Below are 24,520 nucleotides of genomic sequence, written 5' to 3'. Positions count from 1 at the left end.
TAACTTTGTGACCGGATACCCTCATTGACGCCATAGTCGTAATGGGAACATAACGGAGGGAAGTCGTGTGCACCATCTGCCTGTGAATCGTGTAAACTTTGTTCTGTGCGTTACTGTGTTTTAAATGTTGGTGTGTGGTATTCTCTGAAACTTGTTTTACAGACCTAGCCACCATTTGTCTAAACGGGTGTGGAAAACTTCCTAAAAACCACACTCAGGTTGACGGGTGTACTAGCCAACGTAAGAGCAAGCAATATGTTGGTTGACTAATCTAGAAACGCACACGTTCGAGAAATACACGGTGTTGCAAAACGCTTCTCTTGCAACGTCTGCCACTGAGGTTGACTGAGCATCTCCATTAAACTTCCAGGCTTACTGAATGGACCTGTTACAAAACACTCTGCTCCTGTTTGGCTCTTCTCTATTTCCTCTACCAGTCCCATCAGGTATGGATCGCAGACTGACGAGCAACACTCAAGTACACTCCTGGAAATGGAAAAAAGAACACATTGACACCGGTGTGTCAGACCCACCATACTTGCTCCGGACACTGCGAGAGGGCTGTACAAGCAATGATCACACGCACGGCACAGCGGACACACCAGGAACCGCGGTGTTGGCCGTCGAATGGCGCTAGCTGCGCAGCATTTGTGCACCGCCGCCGTCAGTGTCAGCCAGTTTGCCGTGGCATACGGAGCTCCATCGCAGTCTTCAACACTGGTAGCATGCCGCGACAGCGTGGACGTGAACCGTATGTGCAGTTGACGGACTTTGAGCGAGGGCGTAAAGTGGGCATGCGGGAGGCCGGGTGGACGTACCGCCGAATTGCTCAACACGTGGGGCGTGAGGTCTCCACAGTACATCGATGTTGTCGCCAGTGGTCGGCGGAAGGTGCACGTCCCCGTCGACCTGGGACCGGACCGCAGCGACGCACGGATGCACGCCAAGACCGTAGGATCCTACGCAGTGCCGTAGGGGACCGCACCGCCACTTCCCAGCAAATTAGGGACACTGTTGCTCCTGGGGTATCGGCGAGGACCATTCGCAACCGTATCCATGAAGCTGGGCTACGGTCCTGCACACCGTTAGGCCGTCTTCCGCTCACGCCCCAACATCGTGCAGCCCGCCTCCAGTGGTGTCGCGAAAGGCGTGAATGGAGGGACGAATGGAGACGTGTCGTCTTCAGCGATGAGAGTCGCTTCTGCCTTGGTGCCAATGATGGTCGTATGCGTGTTTGGCGCCGTGCAGGTGAGCGCCACAATCAGGACTGCATACGACCGAGGCACACAGGGCCAACACCCGGCATCATGGTGTGGGGAGCGATCTCCTACACTGGCCGTACACCACTGGTGATCGTCGAGGGGACACTGAATAGTGTGAATAGTGCACGGTACATCCAAACCGTCATCGAACCCATCGTTCTACCATTCCTAGACCGGCAAGGGAACTTGCTGTTCCAACAGGACAATGCACGTCCGCATGTATCCCGTGCCACCCAACGTGCTCTAGAAGGTGTAAGTCAAATACCCTGGCCAGCAAGATCTCCGGATCTGTCCCCCATTGAGCATGTTTGGGACTGGATGAAGCGTCGTCTCACGCGGTCTGCACGTCCAGCACGAACGCTGGTCCAACTGAGGCGCCAGGTGGAAATGGCATGGCAAACCGTTCCACAGGACTACATCCAGCATCTCTACGATCGTCTCCATGGGAGAATAGCAGCCTGCATTGCTGCGAAAGGTGGATATACACTGTACTAGTGCCGACATTGTGCATGCTCTGTTGCCTGTGTCTATGTGCCTGTGGTTCTGTCAGTGTGATCATGTGATGTATCTGACCCCAGGAATGTGTCAATTAAGTTTCCCCTTCCTGGGACAATGAATTCACGGTGTTCTTATTTCAATTTCCAGGAGTGTATTAATCGAACAACAGTTTTGTAAGCTACTGCCTTTGTGTATGGACTACATTCTCTGAAAATTCTTCCAGTGAATCTCATCATCTGTCTTACCTGCGAGTAGTTTTACGAGTACGAGGTCTGTTCAAAAAATTCAGGAACATTCGTAATTTCGCATCAATGGTGTGTTAGAGCGAAATGTGGTTTTCATCCCTCCACACGCTTGTGTCTAGTGTGTAGCTCCCGGAAGAATCATTGTTGTATGTCTATTAGTTACTGTTCAGTGCTGTATTTGCGTAGAATGTCGTGTCATACAGTTCGCGAATTTCAAGATGACAGAGTTAGAGGAGCAACGCGTCTGCGTTAGATTTTGCGTGAAACTCAAGAAAACCTTCACAGAGACACGCCAAATGATGCAGGAAGCCTACGGTGCTTCAGCCGCAATCTGTGTTAGGGATGGTTTACTAGGTTTAAAAATGGCCGGACGGAAGCCAAAGATGACGCTCGTTCAGGATGACTCTCGACATCTACCGACGACGCTCATGTCAGTTACGTCAACGACACTGAGTGTGCCAATCGATTACTGCCCGTCCGAGGGATCGTAGAAGAATGTAACATTTCAGTTGGATCATGTCATGAAATCCTAACACATCTTGGAATGCATCATGCTACCGCTAAGTTCGCCCCGCGGCTAATGAGTCATGCGTGACTATTGCACAAAAAACGAAATCACTGTGCTACCTCATCCTCCGTACTCATCCAGACCTGGCCACTGCGAATATTTTTTTTATTTCTTAAGGAGAAAGGACATCTCTAAAAAGGGCCATCACAGAAGTTCGGAAGGAAAACATAGGTACAAAGAAGGTAGCTGCGAAGAAACCATGGGTAACAGAAGAAATACTTCAGTTGATTGATGAAAGGAGGAAGTACAAACATGTTCCGAGAAAATCAGGAATACAGAAATACAAGTCGCTGAGGAATGAAATAAATAGTATGTGCAGCGAAGCTAAGACAAAATGGCTGCAGGAAAAATGTGAAGACATCGAAAAAGATATGATTGTCGGAAGGACAGACTCAGCATACAGGAAAGTCAAAACAACCTTTGGTGACATTAAAAGCAACGGTGGTAACATTAAGTGTGCAACGGGAATTCCACTGTTAAATGCAGAGGAGAGAGCAGATAGGTAGAAAGAATATATTGAAAGCCTCTATGAGGGTGAAGATTTGTCTGATGTGATAGAAGAAGAAACAGGAGTCGATTTAGAAGAGATAGGGGATCCAGTATTAGAATCGGAATTTAAAAGAGCTTTGGAGGCCTTACGGTCAAATAAGGCAGAAGGGATAGATAACATTCCATCAGAATTTCTAAAATCATTGGGGAAGTGGCAACAAAACGACTATTCACGTTGGTGTGTAGAATATATGAGTCTGGCGATATACCATCTGACTTTCGGAAAAGCATCATCCACACAATTCCGAAGACGGCAAGAGCTGACAAGTGCGAGAATTATCGCACAATCAGCTTAACAGCTCATGCATCGAAGCTGCTTACAAGGATAATATACAGAAGAATGGAAAAGAAAATTGAGAATGCGCTAGGTGACGATCAGTTTGGTTTTAGGAAAAGTAAAGGGACGAGAGAGGCAATTCTGACGTTACGGCTAATAATGGAAGCAAGGCTAAAGAAAAATCAAGATACTTTCATAGGATTTGTCGACCTGGAAAAAGCGTTCGACAATATAAAATGGTGCAAGCTGTTCGAGATTCTGAAAAATGTAGGGGTAAGCTATAGGGAGAGACGGGTCATATACAATATGTACAACAACCAAGAGGGAATAATAAGAGTGGACGATCAAGAACGAAGTGCTCGTATTAAGAAGGGTGTAAGACAAGGCTGTAGCCTTTCGCCCCTACTCTTTAATCTGTACATCGAGGAAGCAATGATGGAAATGAAAGAAAGGTTCAGGAGTGGAATTAAAATACAAGGTGAAAGGATATCAATGATACGATTCGCTGATGACATGGCTATCCTGAGTGAAAGTGAAGAAGAATTAAATGATATGCTGAACGGAATGAACAGTCTAATGAGTACACAGTATGGTTTGAGAGTAAATCGGAGAAAGACGAAGGTAATGAGAAGTAGTAGAAATGAGAACATTGAGAAACTTAACATCAGGATTGATGGTCACGACGTCAATGAAGTTAAGGAATTCTGCTACTTAGGCAGTAAAATAACCAATGGCGGACGGAGCAAGGAGGACATCAAAAGCAGACTCGCTATGGCAAAAAGGCATTTCTGGCCAAGAGAAGTCTACTAATATCAAATACCGGCCTTAATTTGAGGAAGAAATTTCTAAGGATGTACGTCTGGAGTACAGAATTGTATGGTAGTGAAACATGGACTGTGGGAAAACCGGAACAGAAGAGAATCGAAGCATTTGAGATGTGGTGCTATAGACGAATGTTGAAAATTAGGTGGACTGATAAGGTAAGGAATGAGGAGGTTCTACGCAAAATCGGAGAGGAAAGGAATATGTGGAAAACACTGATAAGGAGAAGGGACAGGATGATAGGACATATGCTAAGACATGAGGGAATGACTTCCATGGTACTAGAGGGAGCTGTAGAGGGCAAAAACTGTAGAGGAAGACAGAGATTGGAATACGTCAAGCAAATAATTGAGGACGTAGGTTGCAAGTGCTAAGTGCTACTCTGAGATGAAGAGGTTAGCACAGGAAAGGAATTCGTGGCGGGCCGCATCAAACCAGTCAGTGGACTGATGTGATGACCCAAAAAAAAAAAAAAAAAAAAAAAAAGGAGAAAGTACGGTTGGAAGGACGAAGACTTGCAACTTGCAACGACAAACGAGATAAAAGAAAACTTAAATTTATTATAATTTGCAGTAAGAGGAGTACCAAGATTGCTTCCGGTCCTGGAAACGGCTTTGGGAGCGGTGCATCAGTTGTTGAGGAGAGTATTTCGAAGAAGCCACATTTAACTCTCATTTCACAGCATTTAGTATTAACGTAAAGAGACTGATATATCTCATTACGTTCATTTCGCTTTGTTGCTCTACAGTTCATTTTACTGTTCTTCTTTCTTACTGTCAGGTGTTATTGCTAAGAAACTAAACTCCGCCCGAACAGGCCATGAAGACCCAACGCTACCGACCGGTCGCCGTGTCATCCTCAGCCCACAGGCGTCACTGGATGCCGATACGGAGGGGTATGTGGTCAGCACACCGCTCTCCCCTTCCGATCGTATGTCAGTTTACGAGACCAGAGCCGCTACTTTTCAATCAAGTAACTCCTCAGTTCACCTCACAAGAGACAGATGTTAATTCAGATGAAGGAAAACCCGCACTTTACATGCAGTCACACACGCGAATTTTTTAGAAACAGAATATTATGACAGAACAGTCACTTCGCCCAACATTTCATTGAAGCAAGATCGAATCGCTGGAAAGTGATGTCTAAAAACCAACGTTTTTACAGATGTCTTAGCTATTTCCACAAAAAACACTCTGTAAGCTTTAGAGTGGATAACATTAATGGTGATAAAGCTAAAATAAACATTTTGACTTTCAATATTGCGAGAGTGCATAACCATTATTCACTTGTTTCTGAAGCCATTGATAGGTTTGGACGAATTAAGGCTATCTCTAGATAAATTAGCTTCTAAAGGGCATAAAGAAACCGATTTATATCTTACAAATTTCTCAGAGATAAACCATTAGGCAAATAGTAATTGTTAAACCTTCCGTACTACTGTTATACCTAGAAATGTTTGTTGGTATTTCATTTACCTCGTGTTCTACAAGAGCTATAGTTAATGTAATGACAGACCCACAGTCACTCTAAATCGTCCACTCAATTTCGACAGGTGAAGCATTTGTCATTCAAATTAAGGCAAGATGTAGTACGCGCTACCATGTAGACGCCTCCAGTTCTACTTTTCGTGAGTTCACTTGTCAAGGATTTACCTACCTTAGGTAGATGTAATCCTGGGTGTCAAACCCAACTGGCCATTCTATTCATCCACGTTATTCGATACTGTGAGCCATGATATTAGACGAAAGGATTGACATAATGTCATTATCAAGTCATGTGATAGAATTTTGTTCAGTAAAAAAATTATTAAGACTGAATCGCTAATTACTGTAAAATAGTCACACGACCGGTTTCAGAATTATATTACCATCGACGGATGTGGAATGTCCACAGGAAATTTTTGTCAAAATTTAGAAAAAAATATTCAAATATATGTGAAATCTTATGGGACTTAACTGCTAAGGCCATCAGTCCATAAGCTTACACACTACTTAACCTAAATTATCCTAAGGACAAACACACATACTCATGCCCGAGGGAGGACTCGAACCTCCGCCGGGACCAGCCGCACAGTCCCAAAATGTAGAGAAAATAATTATATTTACATGTACGACAACAACGATAAACGAACCTTTAGCAAAATATAAGTACATTTCGGTAACAGAGATGACGTACAGGATGAGAAAAGTTGTGGATAACTTCAACAGAAACCAAAAGTCAGAAGTATCGAAGAACATGAAAGCGGCCCGCCCGGCTAGCCGCACTGTCTAACGCGCTGCTTTCGGAGCGGGAAGGCGTGCCGGTCCCCGGCACGAATCCGCCCGGCAGATTAGTGTCGAGGTCCGGTGTGCCAGCCAGTCTGTGGATGATTTTTAGGAGGTTTTCCATCTGCCTCTGCGAATGCGGGCTGGTTCTCCTCATTCCACCTCAGTTACACTGTCGGTGATTGCTCCACCGGGGACCGAACTGCACAATAAGCCTCGGTTCGGTGTGGGGAGGCGGTGGGGTGGATGCTCCGTCATTTCTATGTCCCTGGTTCAATACACACACATGAAAGGAAAGTACTAGTTGAGAAATGAGAAAGAAACTTGGAAGCCTTGTCCGATGTTAATCTACTTCTTGATCAAGCACTGAAGGGCACAAATGAGAAACTCTGAAAGGGAATTAAATTTCAGGGAGATGAAATAAAACCTTTGAGGTTTACTGGTGACACTGTAATTATGTCGAAGGAAGCAAATGACTTCGCAGATCACTGAATGCAATAGATAGTGTCTAGAAATGAAGTTATATGATGAACTTCAACCAAAGTAAAGCAAGAGAATGGAATTTAGGCCAGTCAAATCAGATGATGGTGAGGGAATTATATAACGAAGTGACACTATGGAAGTATTGGATGAGTTTTGCTATTTGGATAGATAAACTACTGACGATGGCAGACGTAAAAAGTATATAAACCTCAGATAAACAGGAATATCATTTATGAAAAAGGAAATTTTGTTAACATCGAATAACCAGTGAACATTGAAAAGTCTTTTGTGAAAATATTGAGCTGGAGTTTTGCGAAGTGAAACGTGGACAATAAACAGTTTAGACAAGAAGATAATAGCTTTTGAAATGTAGTGCTACAGAAGAATGGCATGTCGAGTAATTAATGGAGATGTACCGAATCAGAAATTTACTGGAAAGAAATTTATGGAAAATTGGAAGAATTGCATAAAAAAGTGGGAAGGCGAATCACAGACTGCGTTTTATTGGTAGAGCACTTACAGGATGCGACAGATCTACTACATAGACTGCCTACACTGCGTTTGTCCGTTCTCTACTGAAGAAACACTGCACAGTATGGGACCCTTCCCAACTAGGACTGACGGAGGACATTGTATTGTAGTGTATTGTATTGTATTGAACTGGGAAGTTAGAAACGAGGGATAGGCTTCGTCCCCCTCGTAGCCATAGTGGCACACAACCCCACAACAAGCTACAGTAGTCCGCTCACTGCGCCGCCCCACGCAGAACCCGGGGTTATTTTGTGTTTCGGCCCCAGAGGAACCCCCCCCCCCCCGGCAACGTCGCACACCAGAGGAGTGTAACCCCAATGTTTTCTTGGTAGAGTAGTGATGGTGTACACGTATGTGGAGAAAGGAATAAGGGGAACCAGCCCGCATTCGCCGAGGCAGATGGAAAACCCCCTTAAAACCCATACACAGTCTGCCCAGCGCACTGGACCTCGACACTAATCCGCTGGGCGGATTCGTGCCGGGGACCGGCACGCATTCCCGCCCGGAAAGCAGAGCGCTAGATCCCATGGCTAACCTGGCGGGCCTACGAAGGACGTACAAAATGTGTAAAGAAGGGCAGCTCGTTTTGTTTTATTGCGAAATAGGAGAGAGAGACTTCCGAATACGATGCTCGAGTTTCGATGGCGGTCATTAAAACAAAGCATTTCTTCGACGTGGCAAGGTCTTTTCACGAAATTTCAGTCAGCAACTTTCTCCTCCTAATGCGAAATTATTTTGTTGGCTCCCACCTACAAAGTGGGACACGACCATCGTAATAAAATAACAGAAATCGGAGCTCGCACGCAAAGATTTAAGTATTCGTTTTTGCCACGTGTTATTCTACATGCAGGCCTACATCAAAACTCCGCAAGCCACCTTACGGTGTGTGGCGGAGACTACTTCGTGTATCACTGTCACTTCCCCTTTTCTGTGCCATTCGTCAATGGTTTGCAGGAAGAATCATTGCTGGTAATCCTCCGTGTGAGCTTGAATGTCTCTAATTTTACGTTCATGGTTTTTTCGCGAGGTATGCAGTGCGTGGGTGAAAGCACTATATTGTTTGACAGGAACATACGCTCTCAGAACTTTCATAGTAAACCTCGCCATGATGCAGTACGCCTCTCTTGCTGCGTCTGCCACTGGAATTGGCTGAGCATCTCTGCGCGGCTATCGCGCTAACTAAATAAAACTGTAACGAAACGAGCTGCTCTTCTGTGGATCTTCTCTGTTTCTTCTATCTGTTCTGTCTGGTACGTGTTGTAGTTTGATAAGTACACTACTGGCCATTAAAATTGCTACACCAAGAAGAAATGCAGTTGATAATCGGGTATTCATTGGAGAAATATATTATGCTAGAACTGACATATGATTACATTTTCACGCAGTTTGGGTGCATAGATCCTGAGAAATCAGTACCCTGAACAACCACCTATGGCCGTAATAACGGCCTTGCTACGCCTGGGCATTGAGTCAAATAGAGCTTGGATGGCTGCCCATGCAGCTTCAACACGATACCACAGTTCATCAAGAGTAGTAACTGGCGTATTGTGACGAGCCAGTTGCTCGGCCACCATTGACCAGACGTTTTCAGTTGGTGAGAGATCTGGAGAATGTGCTGGCCAGGGCAGCAGTCGAACATTTTCTGTATCCAGAAAGGCCTGTACAGGACCTGCAACATGCGGTCGTGCGTTATCCTGCTGAAATGTAAGGATTCACAGGGATCGAATGAAGGCTAGAGCAACAGGTCGTAACACATCTGAAATGTAACATCCACTGTTCAAAGTGCCGTCAATGCGAACAAGAGGTGACCGAGACGTGTAACCAATGACACCCCATACCATCAAGCCGGGTGATACGCCAGTATGGCGATGACGAATACGCACTTCCAATGTGCGTTCTCCGCGATGTCGCCAATGGGACCATCATGATGCTGTCAACAGAAACTGGCTCATCCGAAAAAATGACGTTTTGTCATTCGTGCACCCAGGTTCGTCGTTGAGTACACCATCGCAGGCGCTCCTGTCTGCGATGGAGCGTCAAGGGTAACCGCAGCCATGGTCTACGAGATGATAGTCAGTGCTGCTGCAAACGTCGTCGAACTGTTCGTGCAGATGGTTGTTGTCTTGCAAACGTCCCCATCTGTTGACTCAGCGATCGAGACGTGGCTGCACAATGCGTCACAGCATGCGGGTAAGATGCCTGTCATCTCGACTGCTAGTGATACGAGGCCGTTGGCATCCAGCACAGCGTTTTGTATTACTCTCCTGAACCCACCGATTCCATATTTTGCTAACAGTCATTGGATTTCGACCAACGCGAGCAGCAATGTCGCGATACGATAAACCGCAATCGCGATAGGCTACAATCCGACCTTTATCAATGTCGATAACGTGATTGTACGCATTTCTCCTCCTTACACGAGGCATCATAACAACGTTTCGCCAGGAAACGCCGGTAAACTGCTGTTTGTGTATGAGAAATCGGTTGGAAACTTTCCTCATGTCAGCAAAAAAAATGGTTCAAATGGCTCTGAACACTATGGGACTTAACATCTATGGTCATCAGTCCCCTAGAACTTACAACTACTTAAACTTAACTAACATAAGGACATCACACACACCCATGTCCGAGGCAGGATTCGAACCTGCGACCATAGTGGTCGCCCGGTTCCAGACTGAAGCGCCTAGAACCGCTTGGCCACACCGGCCGGTAATTTTATTTGGCCTTTCCGCTTCAAATCGTTCCGTATGCATAGTCGTATGAATTTTTTTGGATGTTACTGGTTCCAGCTACTGTTTTGGAAGCGAGCAATCACAAAATAGTCGGTCTTTCTGGCTACAGTGATTTACATTTGTTTATGTCAAGAGTCGTTTCCCAAACTCTGCCCAAGAGCTGATCCTCTGCAACTCTTCTTGTACTTCGCTACAATTTCCTGATACTGCCACTTCTATGTACACAACAGCGTCATACGCGAAATGCTTGATGGAACTACCACTTTGTCCACGTGCTCATTTATATGTACTGTGAAAATTAATTATGCAAAAACGCTCCTTTCGATAGTGGAACGATCGAGAAAAAAGTGGCGTGTGGAGGAGGAGCGTTTAACGTCCCGTCGACAACGTGGTCATTAGAGACGGAGCACCAGCTCGGATTAGGGAAGGATGGGGAAGGAAATCGACCATGTCTTTTCAAAGGAATCATCCGGGCATTTGCCTTGAACGATTTAGGAAAATCACGGAAAATATGCCGTGCGGGATTAGCCGAGATGTCTCAGGCGCTGCAGTCATGGACTATGCGGCTGCTGTCCGCAGCTCGTGGTCGTGCGGTAGCGTTCTCGCTTCCCGCGCCCGGGTTCCCGGGTTCTATTCCCGGCGGGGTCAGGGATTTTCTCTGCCTCGTGATGACTGGGTGTTGTGTGATGTCCTTAGGTTAGTTAGGTTTAAGTAGTTCTCAGTTCTAGGGGACTGATGACCATCGATGTTAAGTCCCATAGTGCTCAGAGCCACTGGAACCATTTTTGTGCGGCTGCTCCCGGCGTAGGTTCGAGTCCTCCCTCGAGTATGGGTGTGTGTTTGTCCTTAGAATTATTTAGGTTAAGTAGTGTGTATGCTTAGGGACTGACGACTTTAGCAGTTAAGTTCCATAAGATTTCACACACATTTGAACATTTTTGAACGGAAAATATAAATTTCGATAGCCGGACGCGGATTTTGAACCGTCATCCTCCCAAATGCGAGTCCAGTGTGATAACCACTGCGCCACTCCGCTCGGTAGTGGTGTGTAAAGTCTCTGCGAAGCACCTATGTGTGAATTACGGAGCAGTCACGCAGATGTAGACTAAAAAAAGGTATCGGTTGATAGGACACGTCCAGAGGCATTACGGAACCGTCGGTTTGGTATCTTAAGAATGTGTGGAGGTAAAAATTTAGAGGGAGACCAAGTATTGCAGTAATCAGTCAATTGGATGTAAGTTACAGCACTTACGTAGAGATGAAGGCTTGCACCGGACAGAGTGTATCAAACCATTTTTCTGACAGTAAACCACTAATACATTTCACTGTGCACTATTAAAAACGTAACTTTTAGCATAAGATATTAAACATATTGGTTATCTGAATTTCAATTAAACTCTATGGCTTCGTTGGCAACTCTCCCCTGTTTACAACTGAACGCGATTTTAAGCGCCTTCTACGCTATTTGTTCTGTACTTGTTCAAATGGTTCAAATGGCTCTGAGCACTATGGGACTCAACTTCTGAGGTCATTAGTGCCCTAAAACTTAGAATTAATTAAACCTAACAAACCTAAGGACATCACACACATCAATGCCCGAAACAGGATTCGAACCTGCGACCGTAGCGATCGCGCGGCTCCAGACTGTAGCGCCTAGAACCGCTCAGCCACCCCGGCCGGCCTGTACTTGTTATCCGGCATAATGAAAAATTTTCTAAATACAATTCTTGCTTTTCAACAAATTCTTTATTTTGCTAACCATATGCCTCCTAGCAGTTAGAGTCTGTGGTAGTTAGAATCCTTTTATTTCGCTGGCTGTTGCTGCTTCTTTCTGTAATTGGTGTAATTCGTGTTATGAAGATTTTCTGTGAGGTAAGTGACTTATGAAAAAGAGTTTGGGTTCCACTATCGGGATTCGTGACTGAAAAGAGTTTTGGCAATTAACAGAGTTGGAGGTAGTTTCATATTTCATTAATTTAATATTTATTTGATTTGTATCATTGTCAGGATTTCTTGCAACTCAGGGCCATTCTTTTGTGTTAATTATTGAAAGTCATGTTATCAATGTACAGTAGTCAGATTGCGTTGGGTTTGTATATTGCGGGCAGTAAATGAATAGGTTAAGTCTGAGGTGCCTTTGTCAGGGAAAATTCTGTAGGTCAGTGTTTAATAAAAAAAAATAAAGAGTTAGTTTCAGTATGAAAGACAGTCGCATGTAGTATGTAAGAGACGTAAGTCGCTTTATGGTGAATTGCTTTAATTCCTTGGGTGACAGTAGGCCCCATCACTTCAGCATGGAGAGACATATCAAGCTTGATCGCTTATCAGCAATCGTCAAGAACATATCGCTATACTGCATCAGTAAAGCTAGAGTTACTGACCGGTAACAGTTGTCTATGCCTGGCTGGAAGTAGCGCGGGTAACCCGGGGAGGCGATGACGCTGCTGTTGACGACGCCGGAAGTGATGCTGGTACATCGGCGAGCCTCGCAATCTGACTTTGACGCCCAAAGGAGCCAGTCGTCTTCAGCTCCACATCGTTCATCAAACTGCAAATACGTGCCACGTTTCCATTAACTACTTGCGAAAATGTGAGACAGTAAACGCGTCATTATAAACATCTAGCTTTCTACACACGTACGTGTATATCGCAAACGTTTTAGACACACGTATATATTCCGCTACATTTGCGGTGCAAGTTGTAGGTGATAGCCCATAACTATTGCCACCAAGAATAACACCTAAAGTATAATAGGAGCTGAAAAGTTCGTAGGAAAAAAGTTGCATGGGACAACAGGGGCCATGATATGACGTTGGTTTTTTGTTGCTAGGTGGGGTCACTCCAGAGATATGGCCAAATTTTTTAAAAATAGGATGCTATAGTTTGGTACTCATTTTCTGATAGTGGCTATCGAGACGAATCCAATGATGTGTAACAGTAAGGTCTTTGAAGGTAAACGAAGGTCACAAATGTGGCATGAACGTCCATTTACATAAGGTGTTCTTAGTGATGACGATTGGTACCAATGCAGTACTGCAATCTTCTTGTTATGGACTGAGTGGTATTCCTTATCACATCGGCACTTATCGAAGCACAAGCTCTGGCAATTCTCTCTCGCATGTCTTCAGGTGTAGTTGGAATGTCTTTATAAACAATGTCGTCTACAAATCCCCACAAGTAAAAATCCACAGGCGTCAAGTCTGGCGAACGAGCCGGCCACGACACATCTCCTCCGCGTCCAACCCAACTATTTGGGAATTGTCTCTGCAACTCATTTCCAGTGATCAACGAAAAATGTGCCGGACACCCATTGTGTTGATACCGCTTTCTGTTCCTTGTTCCTAAACATATTTCTTCCAATAACAGGCATAATGTTTCTTGCAGGAATGTGGAGTACTTTCTACCATTAAGATTTACTTCGATGAAGTAGGGGCCTATAATTCTGTCCTCCAGAATCCAACATCATACATTCACCGACCACGGTTTTTCGTGTGCAATTGCCGCTGCCAACATGGATTTTCAGTTGCCCAATAAATCACGTTATGCAAATTAACATTTCCATGGTTTGTGAATGTAGCCTCGTCAGTAAATAAAATAAAACTAATAAATGTGTCATCCCTCTGAATCTGAAGTTGAGCCCATTGGCAGAATTTAGCGTAACGCGTACAATCCGTACCAGTTCATTCTTGATGGAGACTGATATAGTCCATGCAGAACACGAACAACACTACTCTGGCTCCCGGGTTCCCGGGTTCGATTCCCGGCAGGGTCAGGGATTTTCTCTGCCTCGTGATGACTGGGTGTTGTGTGCTGTCCTTAGGTTAGTTAGGTTTAAGTAGTTCTAAGTTCTAGGGGACTGATGACCATAGATATTAAGTCCCATAGTGCTCAGAGCCATTTGAACCATTTGAACTCTGGCTCATGACAGATTCCCTAGCGATCTGACGCGAATTTACACAAGGATCTCGAACCACAGTGACAAGTGTACCAATTTCCCTTTCCTCGTTAGTAACTTTCCTTTGCCGGATATGGGTCCGATGCGTTAAAGATCCAGTTTTTCTCAGTTAGACATACACATACATAAACGTACGACGTGTAGGGTGAGTACGTTGAGGATATCTTTCAGCGCATAAGTCTCTAGCGCTCACTGTATTTCGTTGGCATTCTCCTTAAATGAGAAGCGTATCTACTTATTATTCGAAGGGATACATAATTCACAATCGCTTGATTCGACGATACTAGTCTCACCATTCGTATTAGTGTTGCATTTGCAAAACGGTCGAATGGTCCTTACATGTCAACGGCACGTTGGATGGATACCCCGTATTCAGCGAATATTTACTATCTGCACGATATACGAGAGACAATTGTCAGAGCATGTGCTTCGACAAGCCCCTAAGTGATAAGGAATACCAGTCAATTCATGATAAGAAGATCGCAGCACTGCACTGATACCAATGGTCATCACTTCGGACACTTTTTGACCTTCGTTGACCTTCAAAGACCTTAGTGTTGCCCATCATTGGATTCGTCTCGACAGCCTCTATCAGAAAATGAATACCAAACTATAGCATCCCATTTAAAAAAATGATCTTTATCTCTCTGACGCCACCCCGCCTAGTAACAAAAAACCAACGTCATATTATGGCCCCCGTTGTCCCATGCAACATTTGTCCCACAAACGTTTCAGCTGCTATCATACGTGAGGAGTTATTCTTCAAGGTGGCAATATTTAGTGACCCAACCTGTATATATATTCTTAAATGCAATATCGCCTACTGACATTAAGAGACTAAAAGCAGGGTAAATTAGAACGTCAGTGGTGTGTGTTGGGGAATTCTAGTGGGAGTCGTTTACGAGACATCGTATTTTCAAGAGTTCCCAAACGGAAACTTGTGGAGTACCTGTGGTAGCACACATTAAAACACAACACAAGTGCATGCACTAGTTATGTGGATTCTGACCAGTAACTAGAAAACTGACCATCACTGTTCAAAATGACCACCGGCACGGGCAATGCACTCTTCCAGTCTGGCGTGGAACAACTGCTGCACACGTACTAGCATTTCACCGGAGATGTCCGGGCAGGCTGTAGTAATGCGTCGTCACATATCATCGGGAGTAGTTCGAATGTCCTTGTAGACAGCATCTTTAAGCTTCCCCACAGAAAAAGTCTACGGCCTCAAATTCGGGGAACCGATCAGCCAAGATATAGGTCCTCTGCGTCCGATCCAACGATTTAGAAACAATTTGGGAAGACATGCTGTAGTACTTCTTGCACTATGGGCTGGACAGCCATCACGTTGGTACGACAGAATCCTCCTAGTCTGCAGAGGAACGTCTTCTAGCATCCGTGGAAGATCGTCTCTTAGGAGGTTACGATTCTTATGTGCGTTCAGTGTTCCGTCTACGAGAAACGAGTCTATTTGCTCATGGTTCACTATCCCATACCACATGATACGCTCCATGGACGCTGGCGTTCGGCCTGACGAAGCCAGCGGGGACTGTCAAACACCAATAGTGCATGTTTCGGCGGTTCACCTGACCATGACTGGAAAATATAGTGTCATTACTAAGCAAGATACACTCCTGGAAATTGAAATAAGAACACCGTGAATACATTGTCCCAGGAAGGGGAAACTTTATTGACACATTCCTGGGGTCAGATACATCACATGATCACACTGACAGAACCACAGGCACATAGACACAGGCGACAGAGCATGCACAATGTCGGCACTAGTACAGTGTATATCCACCTTTCGCAGCAATGCAGGCTGCTATTCTCCCGTGGAGACGATCGTAGAGATGCTGGATGTAGTCCTGTGGAACGGCTTGCCATGCCATTTCCACCTGGCGCCTCAGTTGGACCAGCGTTCGTGCTGGACGTGCAGACCGCGTGAGACGACGCTTCATCCAGTCCCAAACATGCTCAATGGGGGACAGATCCGGAGATCTTGCTGGCCAGGGTATTTGACTTACACCTTTTAGAGCACGTTGGGTGGCACGGGATACATGCGGACGTGCATTGTCCTGTTGGAACAGCAAGTTCCCTTGCCGGTCTAGGAATGGTAGAACGATGGGTTCGATGACGGTTTGGATGTACCGTGCACTATTCACACTATTCAGTGTCCCCTCGACGATCACCAGTGGTGTACGGCCAGTGTAGGAGATCGCTCCCCACACCATGATGCCGGGTGTTGGCCCTGTGTGCCTCGGTCGTATGCAGTCCTGATTGTGGCGCTCACCTGCACGGCGCCAAACACGCATACGACCATCATTGGCACCAAGGCAGAAGCGACTCTCATCGCTGAAGACGACACGTCTCCATTCGTCCCTCCATTCACGCCTTTCGCGACACCACTGGAGGCGGGCTGCACGATGTTGGGGCGTGAGCGGAAGACGGCCTAACGGTGTGCGGGACCGTAGCCCAGCTTCATGGATACGGTTGCGAATGGTCCTCGCCGATACCCCAGGAGCAACAGTGTCCCTAATTTGCTGGGAAGTGGCGATGCGGTCCCCTACGGCACTGCGTAGGATCCTACGGTCTTGGCGTGCATCCGTGCGTCGCTGCGGTCCGGTCCCAGGTCGACGGGGACGTGCACCTTCCGCCGACCACTGGCGACAACATCGATGTACTGTGGAGACCTCACGCCCCACGTGTTGAGCAATTCGGCGGTACGTCCACCCGGCCTCCCGCATGCCCACTTTACGCCCTCGCTCAAAGTCCGTCAACTGCACATACGGTTCACGTCCACGCTGTCGCGGCATGCTACCAGTGTTAAAGACTGCGATGGAGCTCCGTATGCCACGGCAAACTGGCTGACACTGACGGCGGCGGTGCACAAATGCTGCGCAGCTAGCGCCATTCGACGGCCAACACCGCGGTTCCTGGTGTGTCCGCTGTGCCGTGCGTGTGATCATTGCTTGTACAGCCCTCTCGCAGTGTCCGGAGCAAGTACGGTGGGTCTGACACACCGGTGTCAATGTGTTCTTTTTTCCATTTCCAGGAGTGTACATGATACATCTGTAGTATCCTTTCGTAATGCCTATGCACATAGGTTAAGACGATTTTCATAATCGTTTCCATGCAGCTCTTGATTGAGAGAGAGGTATTGGGGAAGGAACCTATGTTGATGTAGAACGTATAGAATTCTTGCCTCGCTCATACTACTTCCTCGTGTGATTGCGAGGGAGCTAACGTGCGGAAAAAGCGCAACAGCAGCAAGAGAATTAATTTCCTTCTCTTCTGTCGTCATTTGTTTCCTTCCGTTACGTGTTACACTACCACTTTCACCTAACTGGTTGAAGAGGCTGATAAATTATTGCCGAGATAGTTGACGGCTATTGAGATATCTCTCCGCATATATTTTACAGGAACGAACTGAATTCTTCCTACACTCTCCATACACTATGAGCGTGTCGGCTTTCTGCATTGGTAAATCCAATCGTAAACTCACGACTTTCTACTTGGACTGTCACACACTAAGTGACTAGCAAGTCGTAATGCACTCAGGGAACACACAAGGGCACTGTAAGCAAACATAACATCTTATCTAGCATACGTCGATGAATGGCACAAACAACTTTGCACGATACTATATCTCGCAAACGACTCCCGTTAAACTACCGCAACAGATGTCACTGACATTTTAAATTACTCTACTTTTAGCCTGTTAATGTCAATAGGAATTGTTATATTTGAAAAGTATGTCTGTACAAAAATACACTTTCTAAGTATTACTACATCTGTTTCTTGGTTAAAAATAGGAGCGCCTGAAAATCCATTCTGTGAAAACAGCACATCAGCAGCACTTTCATTTCCGTAATATTTTAGGAGATTCACCATATACAAACACTTCAAAAAAAGTTTTGCATCACCTCGATTCCGAGAGTTCTGGAAACTGTACAGAAAATTGGAATAGAGATCAACATAAACATCATTTTCGCACTATTTATTGCTCATGAAAACCACTCAGTGCATGCTGTACCACCATACAGCGAGGCCTTAAGAGGTGGTGGTCCAGATTGCTGAACACACCGGTACCTCTAATACCCAGTACCACGTCCTCTTGCATTGATACATGCCTGTATTCGTCTATCCACAAGTTCATCAAGGCACTGTTGGTCCAGTTTGTCCCACTCCTCAGCGGCGATTCTGCGTTGATCCCTGAGTGGTTGGAGGGTCACGTCGTCCGTAAGCAGCCCTCTTAAATCCATTCCAGGCATGTTCGATAGGGTTCATGTCTGGAGAACATGCTGGCCACTCTAGTCGACCGATGTCGTAATCCTGAAGAAAGTTATGTACACGATGTGCACGATGGGAGCGCAAATTTTCGTCCATGAAGATGAATGACTCGCCAACATGCTGCCGATATGGTTGCACTATCGGTCGAACCATGGTATTCACGTCTCGTACAGCCGTTACGGCGCCTTCCATGACCACCACCGGCGTACGTCGTCCCCACATAATGCCACCCCAAAACAGCAGGGAACCTGCACCTTGCTGCACTCACTGCACAGTGTGTCTAAGGCGTTCAGCCTGACCGGGTTGCCTCCAAACACGTCTCCAACGATTTTCTGGTTGATGGCGCATGCGACACTCATTGGTGAAGAGAACATGATGCCAATTCTGAGCGGTCCATTCGGCATGTTGCTGGACCCATCTCTATCGCGCTACATGATGTCGTGGTTGCAAAGATGGACCTCTCCATGGACGTCTGGAGTGAAGTTGCGCATCATGCACCCTATTTCCCACAGTTTGAGTCGTAACACGACGTCCTGTGGCTGCACGAAAAGCATTATTGAACATGGTGGCCTTGCTGTCAGGGTTCCTCCGAGAAATAATCCGTAGGTAGCGGTAATCCACTGCAGTAGTAGCCCTTGGGCGGCCTGAGCGAGATATATCATCGACTGTTCCTGTCGCTCTGTTTCTCCTCCATGTCCGAACAACAACGCTTTGGTGCACTCCGGGACGCCTGGACACTTCCCTTGTTGAGAGACCTTCCTGGCGCAAAGTAACACTTCGGACGCGATCGAACCGCGGTATTGACCGTCTACGCAGACATCACAAGCCGTATACCTCCTTCCTGGTGGAATGACTGGAACGTATCGGCTATCGGATACCCTCAGTCTAATACTAATAGGCGCTGCTCATGCATGGTTGTTTACATCTCTGGATGGGTTTAGTGACATCTCTGAACGGGCAAAGGGACTGTGGCTCTGACTCAATGTCCACAGTCAACGTCTATCTTCAGGAGTTCTGGGAACTGGGGTGATGCGAAACTTTTTGTGATGTGTGTATATGTAAACGGTCGGAGATATATCCGTTGGAACAATAAACGTCAAATTTTGCATAATGACGTATTCTCCTTTTACATTATATAAGTATTTATGTACACCATATGGCTATTCAATAGGTATATAAAAACACGCGCGAATGTCACGTTGTGTCAAAATTTCAAAGCGTTGTCTGGAGGACTTTGGGAGATTTACGATTTTGTACAAACAAAGATTTACATCTAGATAAATAAAAATTCAAATATTTGTTTTCTAAACCTTAAATATCCGTATAAGTTCTGCTCTGATTGCTTTGAAACTTGCTGCATTCGAAAACGCGCTTATTTTGGTATACCTATTTTTGAATATACATACCACATAGCCGGCCGGTGTGGCCGAGCGGTTATAGTCGCGTCAGTCTGGAACTGCGCGACTGCTACGGTCGCAGGTACAAATTCTGCCTCGGGCATGGGTGTGTGTGATGTACTTAGGTTGGTTAGGTTTAAGTAATTCTGAGTTCTAGGGGACTGATGACCTCAGATGTTAGGTCCCATAGTGCTCAGAGCCATTTGAACCATTTTTATACATAAGTTATGATAGTCAAACGTTGTTAGCAAACAGGAAAGTTATGGCTTATTGGCTTCTTATCAGAATACTACTAGAGAAGCTGAATATGCAGTCACAATAGCCAAGGCTCACGGTCAGAGGGAGAGGGGAAGAGGAGTTGAACAGTGCGGTGGGAGAAAACGGGTATGGAAAGCTGTCAGGAGGAGACAGACGAGATGGACAGAGAGAGGGGCAGAAGAAGATGGGGGGGAGAGAGGAGGAGAGAGAGAGAGAGAGAGAGAGAGAGAGAGAGAGAGAGAGAGAGAGAGAGAGAGAGAGAGAGGGAGGGAGGGAGGGAGGGAGGGAGGGAGAGAGAGAGAGAGAGAGAGAGAGAGAGAGAGAAATGTGAAGATGGACATAGAAAAGGGGAGGAGGTCATGGACAGAGATAGGGTGAGAGAGAGGGGCAATATGAAATGGAGAGGGATGGGGGAGGAGAAAATTGACTGAGTGAGGAGGGAGGTGGTGACGGACAGAGAGCGTGGGAGGGAGGACGCGGAAAGAGAGAAGAGGAGACAGGGATGGACAGAGTCAGGAGAGAGAGGGAGACTGTGACGTACATTCAGTTCCCATACATATTAGATAAGAGAACCACTTGTATGATCATCAAGAGCTCAGATGGAAACCCAGTTCTAAGCAAAGAAGGGAAAGCAGAAAGGTGGAAGGAGTATATAGAGGGTCTATACAAGGGCGATGTACTTGAGGACAATATTATGGAAATGGAAGAGGATGTAGATGAAGATGAAATGGGAGATACGATACTGCGTGAAGAGTTTGACAGAGCACTGAAAGACCTGAGTCGAAACAAGGCCCCAGGAGTAGACAACATTCCATTGGAACTACTGACGGCCTTGGGAGAGCCAGTCCTGACAAAACTCTACCATCTGGGGAGCAAGATGTATGAAACAGGCGAAATACCCTCAGACTTCAAGAAGAATATAATAATTCCAATCCCAAAGAAAGCGGGTGTTGACAGATGTGAAAATTACCGAACAATCAGTTTAATAAGCCACAGCTGCAAAATACTAATACGAATTCTTTACAGACGAATGGAAAAACTAGTAGAAGCCGACCTCGGGGAAGATCAGTTTCGATTCCGACGAAATACTGGAACACGTGAGGCAATACTGACCTTACGACTTATCTTAGAAGAAAGATTAAGGAAAGGCAAACCTACGTTTCTAGCATTTGTAGACTTAGAGAAAGCTTTTGACAATGTTGACTGGAATATTCTCTTTCAAATTCTATAGGTGGCAGGGGTAAAATACAGGGAGCGAAAGGCTATTTACAATTTGTACAGAAACCAGATGGCAGTTATAAGAGTCGAGGGACATGAAGCAGTGGTTGGGAAGGGAGTGAGACAGGGTTGTAGCCTCTCCCAGATGTTATTCAATCTGTATATTGAGCAAGCAGTAAAGGAAACAAAAGAAAAATTCGGAGTAGGTATTAAAATCCATGGAGAAGAAATAAAAACTTTGAGGTTCGCCGATGACATTGTCATTCTGTCAGAGACAGCAAAGGACTTGGAAGAGCGGTTGAATGGCATGGACAGTGTCTTGAAAGGAGGATATAAGATGAACATAAAAAAAAGCAAAACGAGGCTAATGGAATGTAGTCGAATTAAGTCGGGTGATGCTAAGGGAATTAGATTAGGAAATGAGACACTTAAAGTAGTAAAGGAGTTTTGCTATTTGGGGAGCAAAATAACTGATGATGGTCGAAGTAGAGAGGATATAAAATGTAGACTGGCAATGGCAAGGAAAGCGTTTCTGAAGAAGAGAAATTTGTTAACATCGAGTATAGATTTAATTGTCAGGAAGTCGTTTCTGAAAGTATTTGTATGGAGTGTAGCCATGTATGGAAGTGAAACATGGACGATAAATAGTTTGGACAGGAAGAGAATAGAAGCTTTCGAAATGTGGTGCTACAGAAGAATGCTGAAGATTAGGTGGGTAGATCACATAACTAATGAGGAAGTATTGAATAGGATTGGGGAGAAGTTTGTGGCACAACTTGACCAGAAGAAGGGATCGGTTGGTAGGACATGTTCTGAGGCATCAAGGGATCATCAGTTTAGTATTGGAGGGCAGCGTGGAGGGTAAAAATCGTAGAGGGAGACCAAGAGATGAATACACTAAGCAGATTCAGAAGGATGTAGGTTGCAGTAGGTACTGGGAGATGAAGAAGCTTGCACAGGATAGAGTGGCATGGAGAGCTGTATCAAACCAGTCTCAGGACTGACGACCACAACAACAACAACAACATATTAGAAACGTGTGCCTTCTTTTCCGTTTAAGCAGGCTGAGTCACAGCAACATATGGCCAGTAACAGTTAGTATTTAAATATTCGTATTAAACATTTTTGAATAGATTCGCTATCATTCTTTAAAATTATGTAAACTCATTTTCATTAATTCTTCAAAGACATATCAGTCATTATCATCTAGCTGTTTCATTTTATATTTAATCTGTGCTTTTTCGTTGTGCATAGTCTTGGCGGGAGGGAGTTGTAAATGGACTGTCTGGGTGAATGAGTTACAATAAATGGAGATAACGTGTTTTTATAATAGTGGTGAAGGCAGAGGTACCTTTTATTAATAGTTCAGTGTGTAGAAATTTTAGTGAATATAGACGTCTTCAAAGTTCAGAAATTTTATTTCACTGAATAATGATAAGTAGCCAGCTGCATAACACAAGCTTTTCACCAGTTAATGTTTCTACCTATCAGTCAGAAGAGGGATCTGAAACGAGTGTTATATCCCACACAAGATAATGAGGCAGTCAACGAAATTGCAAGATAAGTAATTTTTTATAACTGTAGACATGGATGAGAGATTCGATCAACTCAGTTAAAATAAATTATCAATGACTGTTTTGAAGACACAATATTGAACGTTAAGCGTTATCGACAGCTGTATACAGCAAGACAGTGTGCCAGGATTTCATTACCGATAAACTCGACCTTTGGGACGAGATGCGTGTTGTCCAGAACCAAGCAAACACGACATTGTAGAGCTTAGCGCCGGTTTGTAGGGGAAGAGAGACTGAGCGCGTTGTTGGTGACATTTCGTCAGGTGTATGGCGGATGTTGGCACAAAGATACCGCACTGGGCTGTAGGTGCGTCTGTGTGTTTAAACTCGGTGATAAAGTAAACGAAGTGTGTGAATGAGTGAAGGCAGCCAGGATATCTTCCGGAAAAGTGACTGGTTTAGTAATAGAGAGGGGTCACAGATGCACATTTTATTCAGGATCAGAATGGAGCTTTACAATTTTTCACGCTTATACTGGCTGGTTCCTCTCTCGATTCTTTATACCATCGAGTTCTGCGGTGTGCCTCGACACATTGTTGCAGTTTGTTGCCTTGTGAATTACATCGCATACACTGAAACTTCCTGGCAGATTAAAACTGTGTGCCGGACCGAGACTCGAACTCTGGACCTTTGCCATTCCCGGGCTAGTGCTCTTCTGGATCGCATACACCGGTAGGAGAACGAACGCCAGCAGTTATTTCACATTTTATCGGTTAATGCAAAGGGAAATATGTGTGGTGAGAGTGGTATCCGCTGAAATGGTTTCCGAAACGACAAAAATAGATCACGGGACATTTACGTAACAACATCCCATTACTTGGAAAAAGTTGTCCATTTATTTAACTGCTAATTATATAAAAAATCTGAAAATATAGAACCGTAAGATATAAAGCTCACAGTCGAAACACGTTATCAAAAATACTGGACCCAAACTGAATTTATCGTTAATTCGGAGCACAAATTACTCTCGTAATTGTAATTTAAAATTTATCACGTTCATTCGTTTTTATATTTTCACCGTCCTTTCAATTAATTAATTCATCGTATTGCTTTTCCGAACGGCTGTTTTAATTTTTACCTTCATTTTCTGTATTACACAGTCTTTATCGAGCCAACTCTTAAATCAAGTAAATGCAGTTTTAATATTAAATATAGTAATAAGACCAAAAAGGAAAACTAAACACAATTAAGAGAATTCGCAGTATACAAAGTGTAGTCTTGCGACCTATGTGAAAAATTCATTGCTCTCACCACAAATGCCAAAATATTCGTTACTTATTGCATTAGATATGAATTAACTACTAAATATACAGCCGAAAAATTGAAACAGCGGCAAACAAAATTTTACGGAAAAAGCAGGGAAATTCTCCGCCACACAGAAATTTAATCACCGTGTTTCGGTAACATTTATCTGATGGCCTACAAACAGGATATTTCAAAACGATACACCCAATTCGACAAGACTATATCTTCTACATGAATGAAGATAGAAACTTGAATTTTTACTTACGCATCGAAACTAAACATTTACTTTGGCGCAAATTCTCAGTTTCCAGTTCATGTCGTTGCCTGTAAGGATCCTCCTGGTACAATT

At 44.9% G+C, this 24,520-nt stretch overlaps 1 protein-coding gene across 1 annotated transcript in view; it reads right to left on the bottom strand.

Annotated features, from left to right (window-relative positions):
- The window catches only part of LOC124616521, a 91,672-nt gene that overhangs the window by 3,696 nt on the left and 63,456 nt on the right, over positions 1-24,520 (bottom strand). Inside the window, exon 4 of the mRNA XM_047144836.1 lies at positions 12,613-12,779. Within this exon, the coding sequence (XP_047000792.1) occupies positions 12,613-12,779 (167 nt within the window). The remainder of the gene's footprint in view (positions 1-12,612; positions 12,780-24,520) is intronic.

Source organism: Schistocerca americana, chromosome 5, assembly GCF_021461395.2.
Source record: "Schistocerca americana isolate TAMUIC-IGC-003095 chromosome 5, iqSchAmer2.1, whole genome shotgun sequence".
Lineage (NCBI taxonomy): Eukaryota > Metazoa > Arthropoda > Insecta > Orthoptera > Acrididae > Schistocerca > Schistocerca americana.
This window is presented reverse-complemented; position numbering and strand designations above follow the sequence as displayed.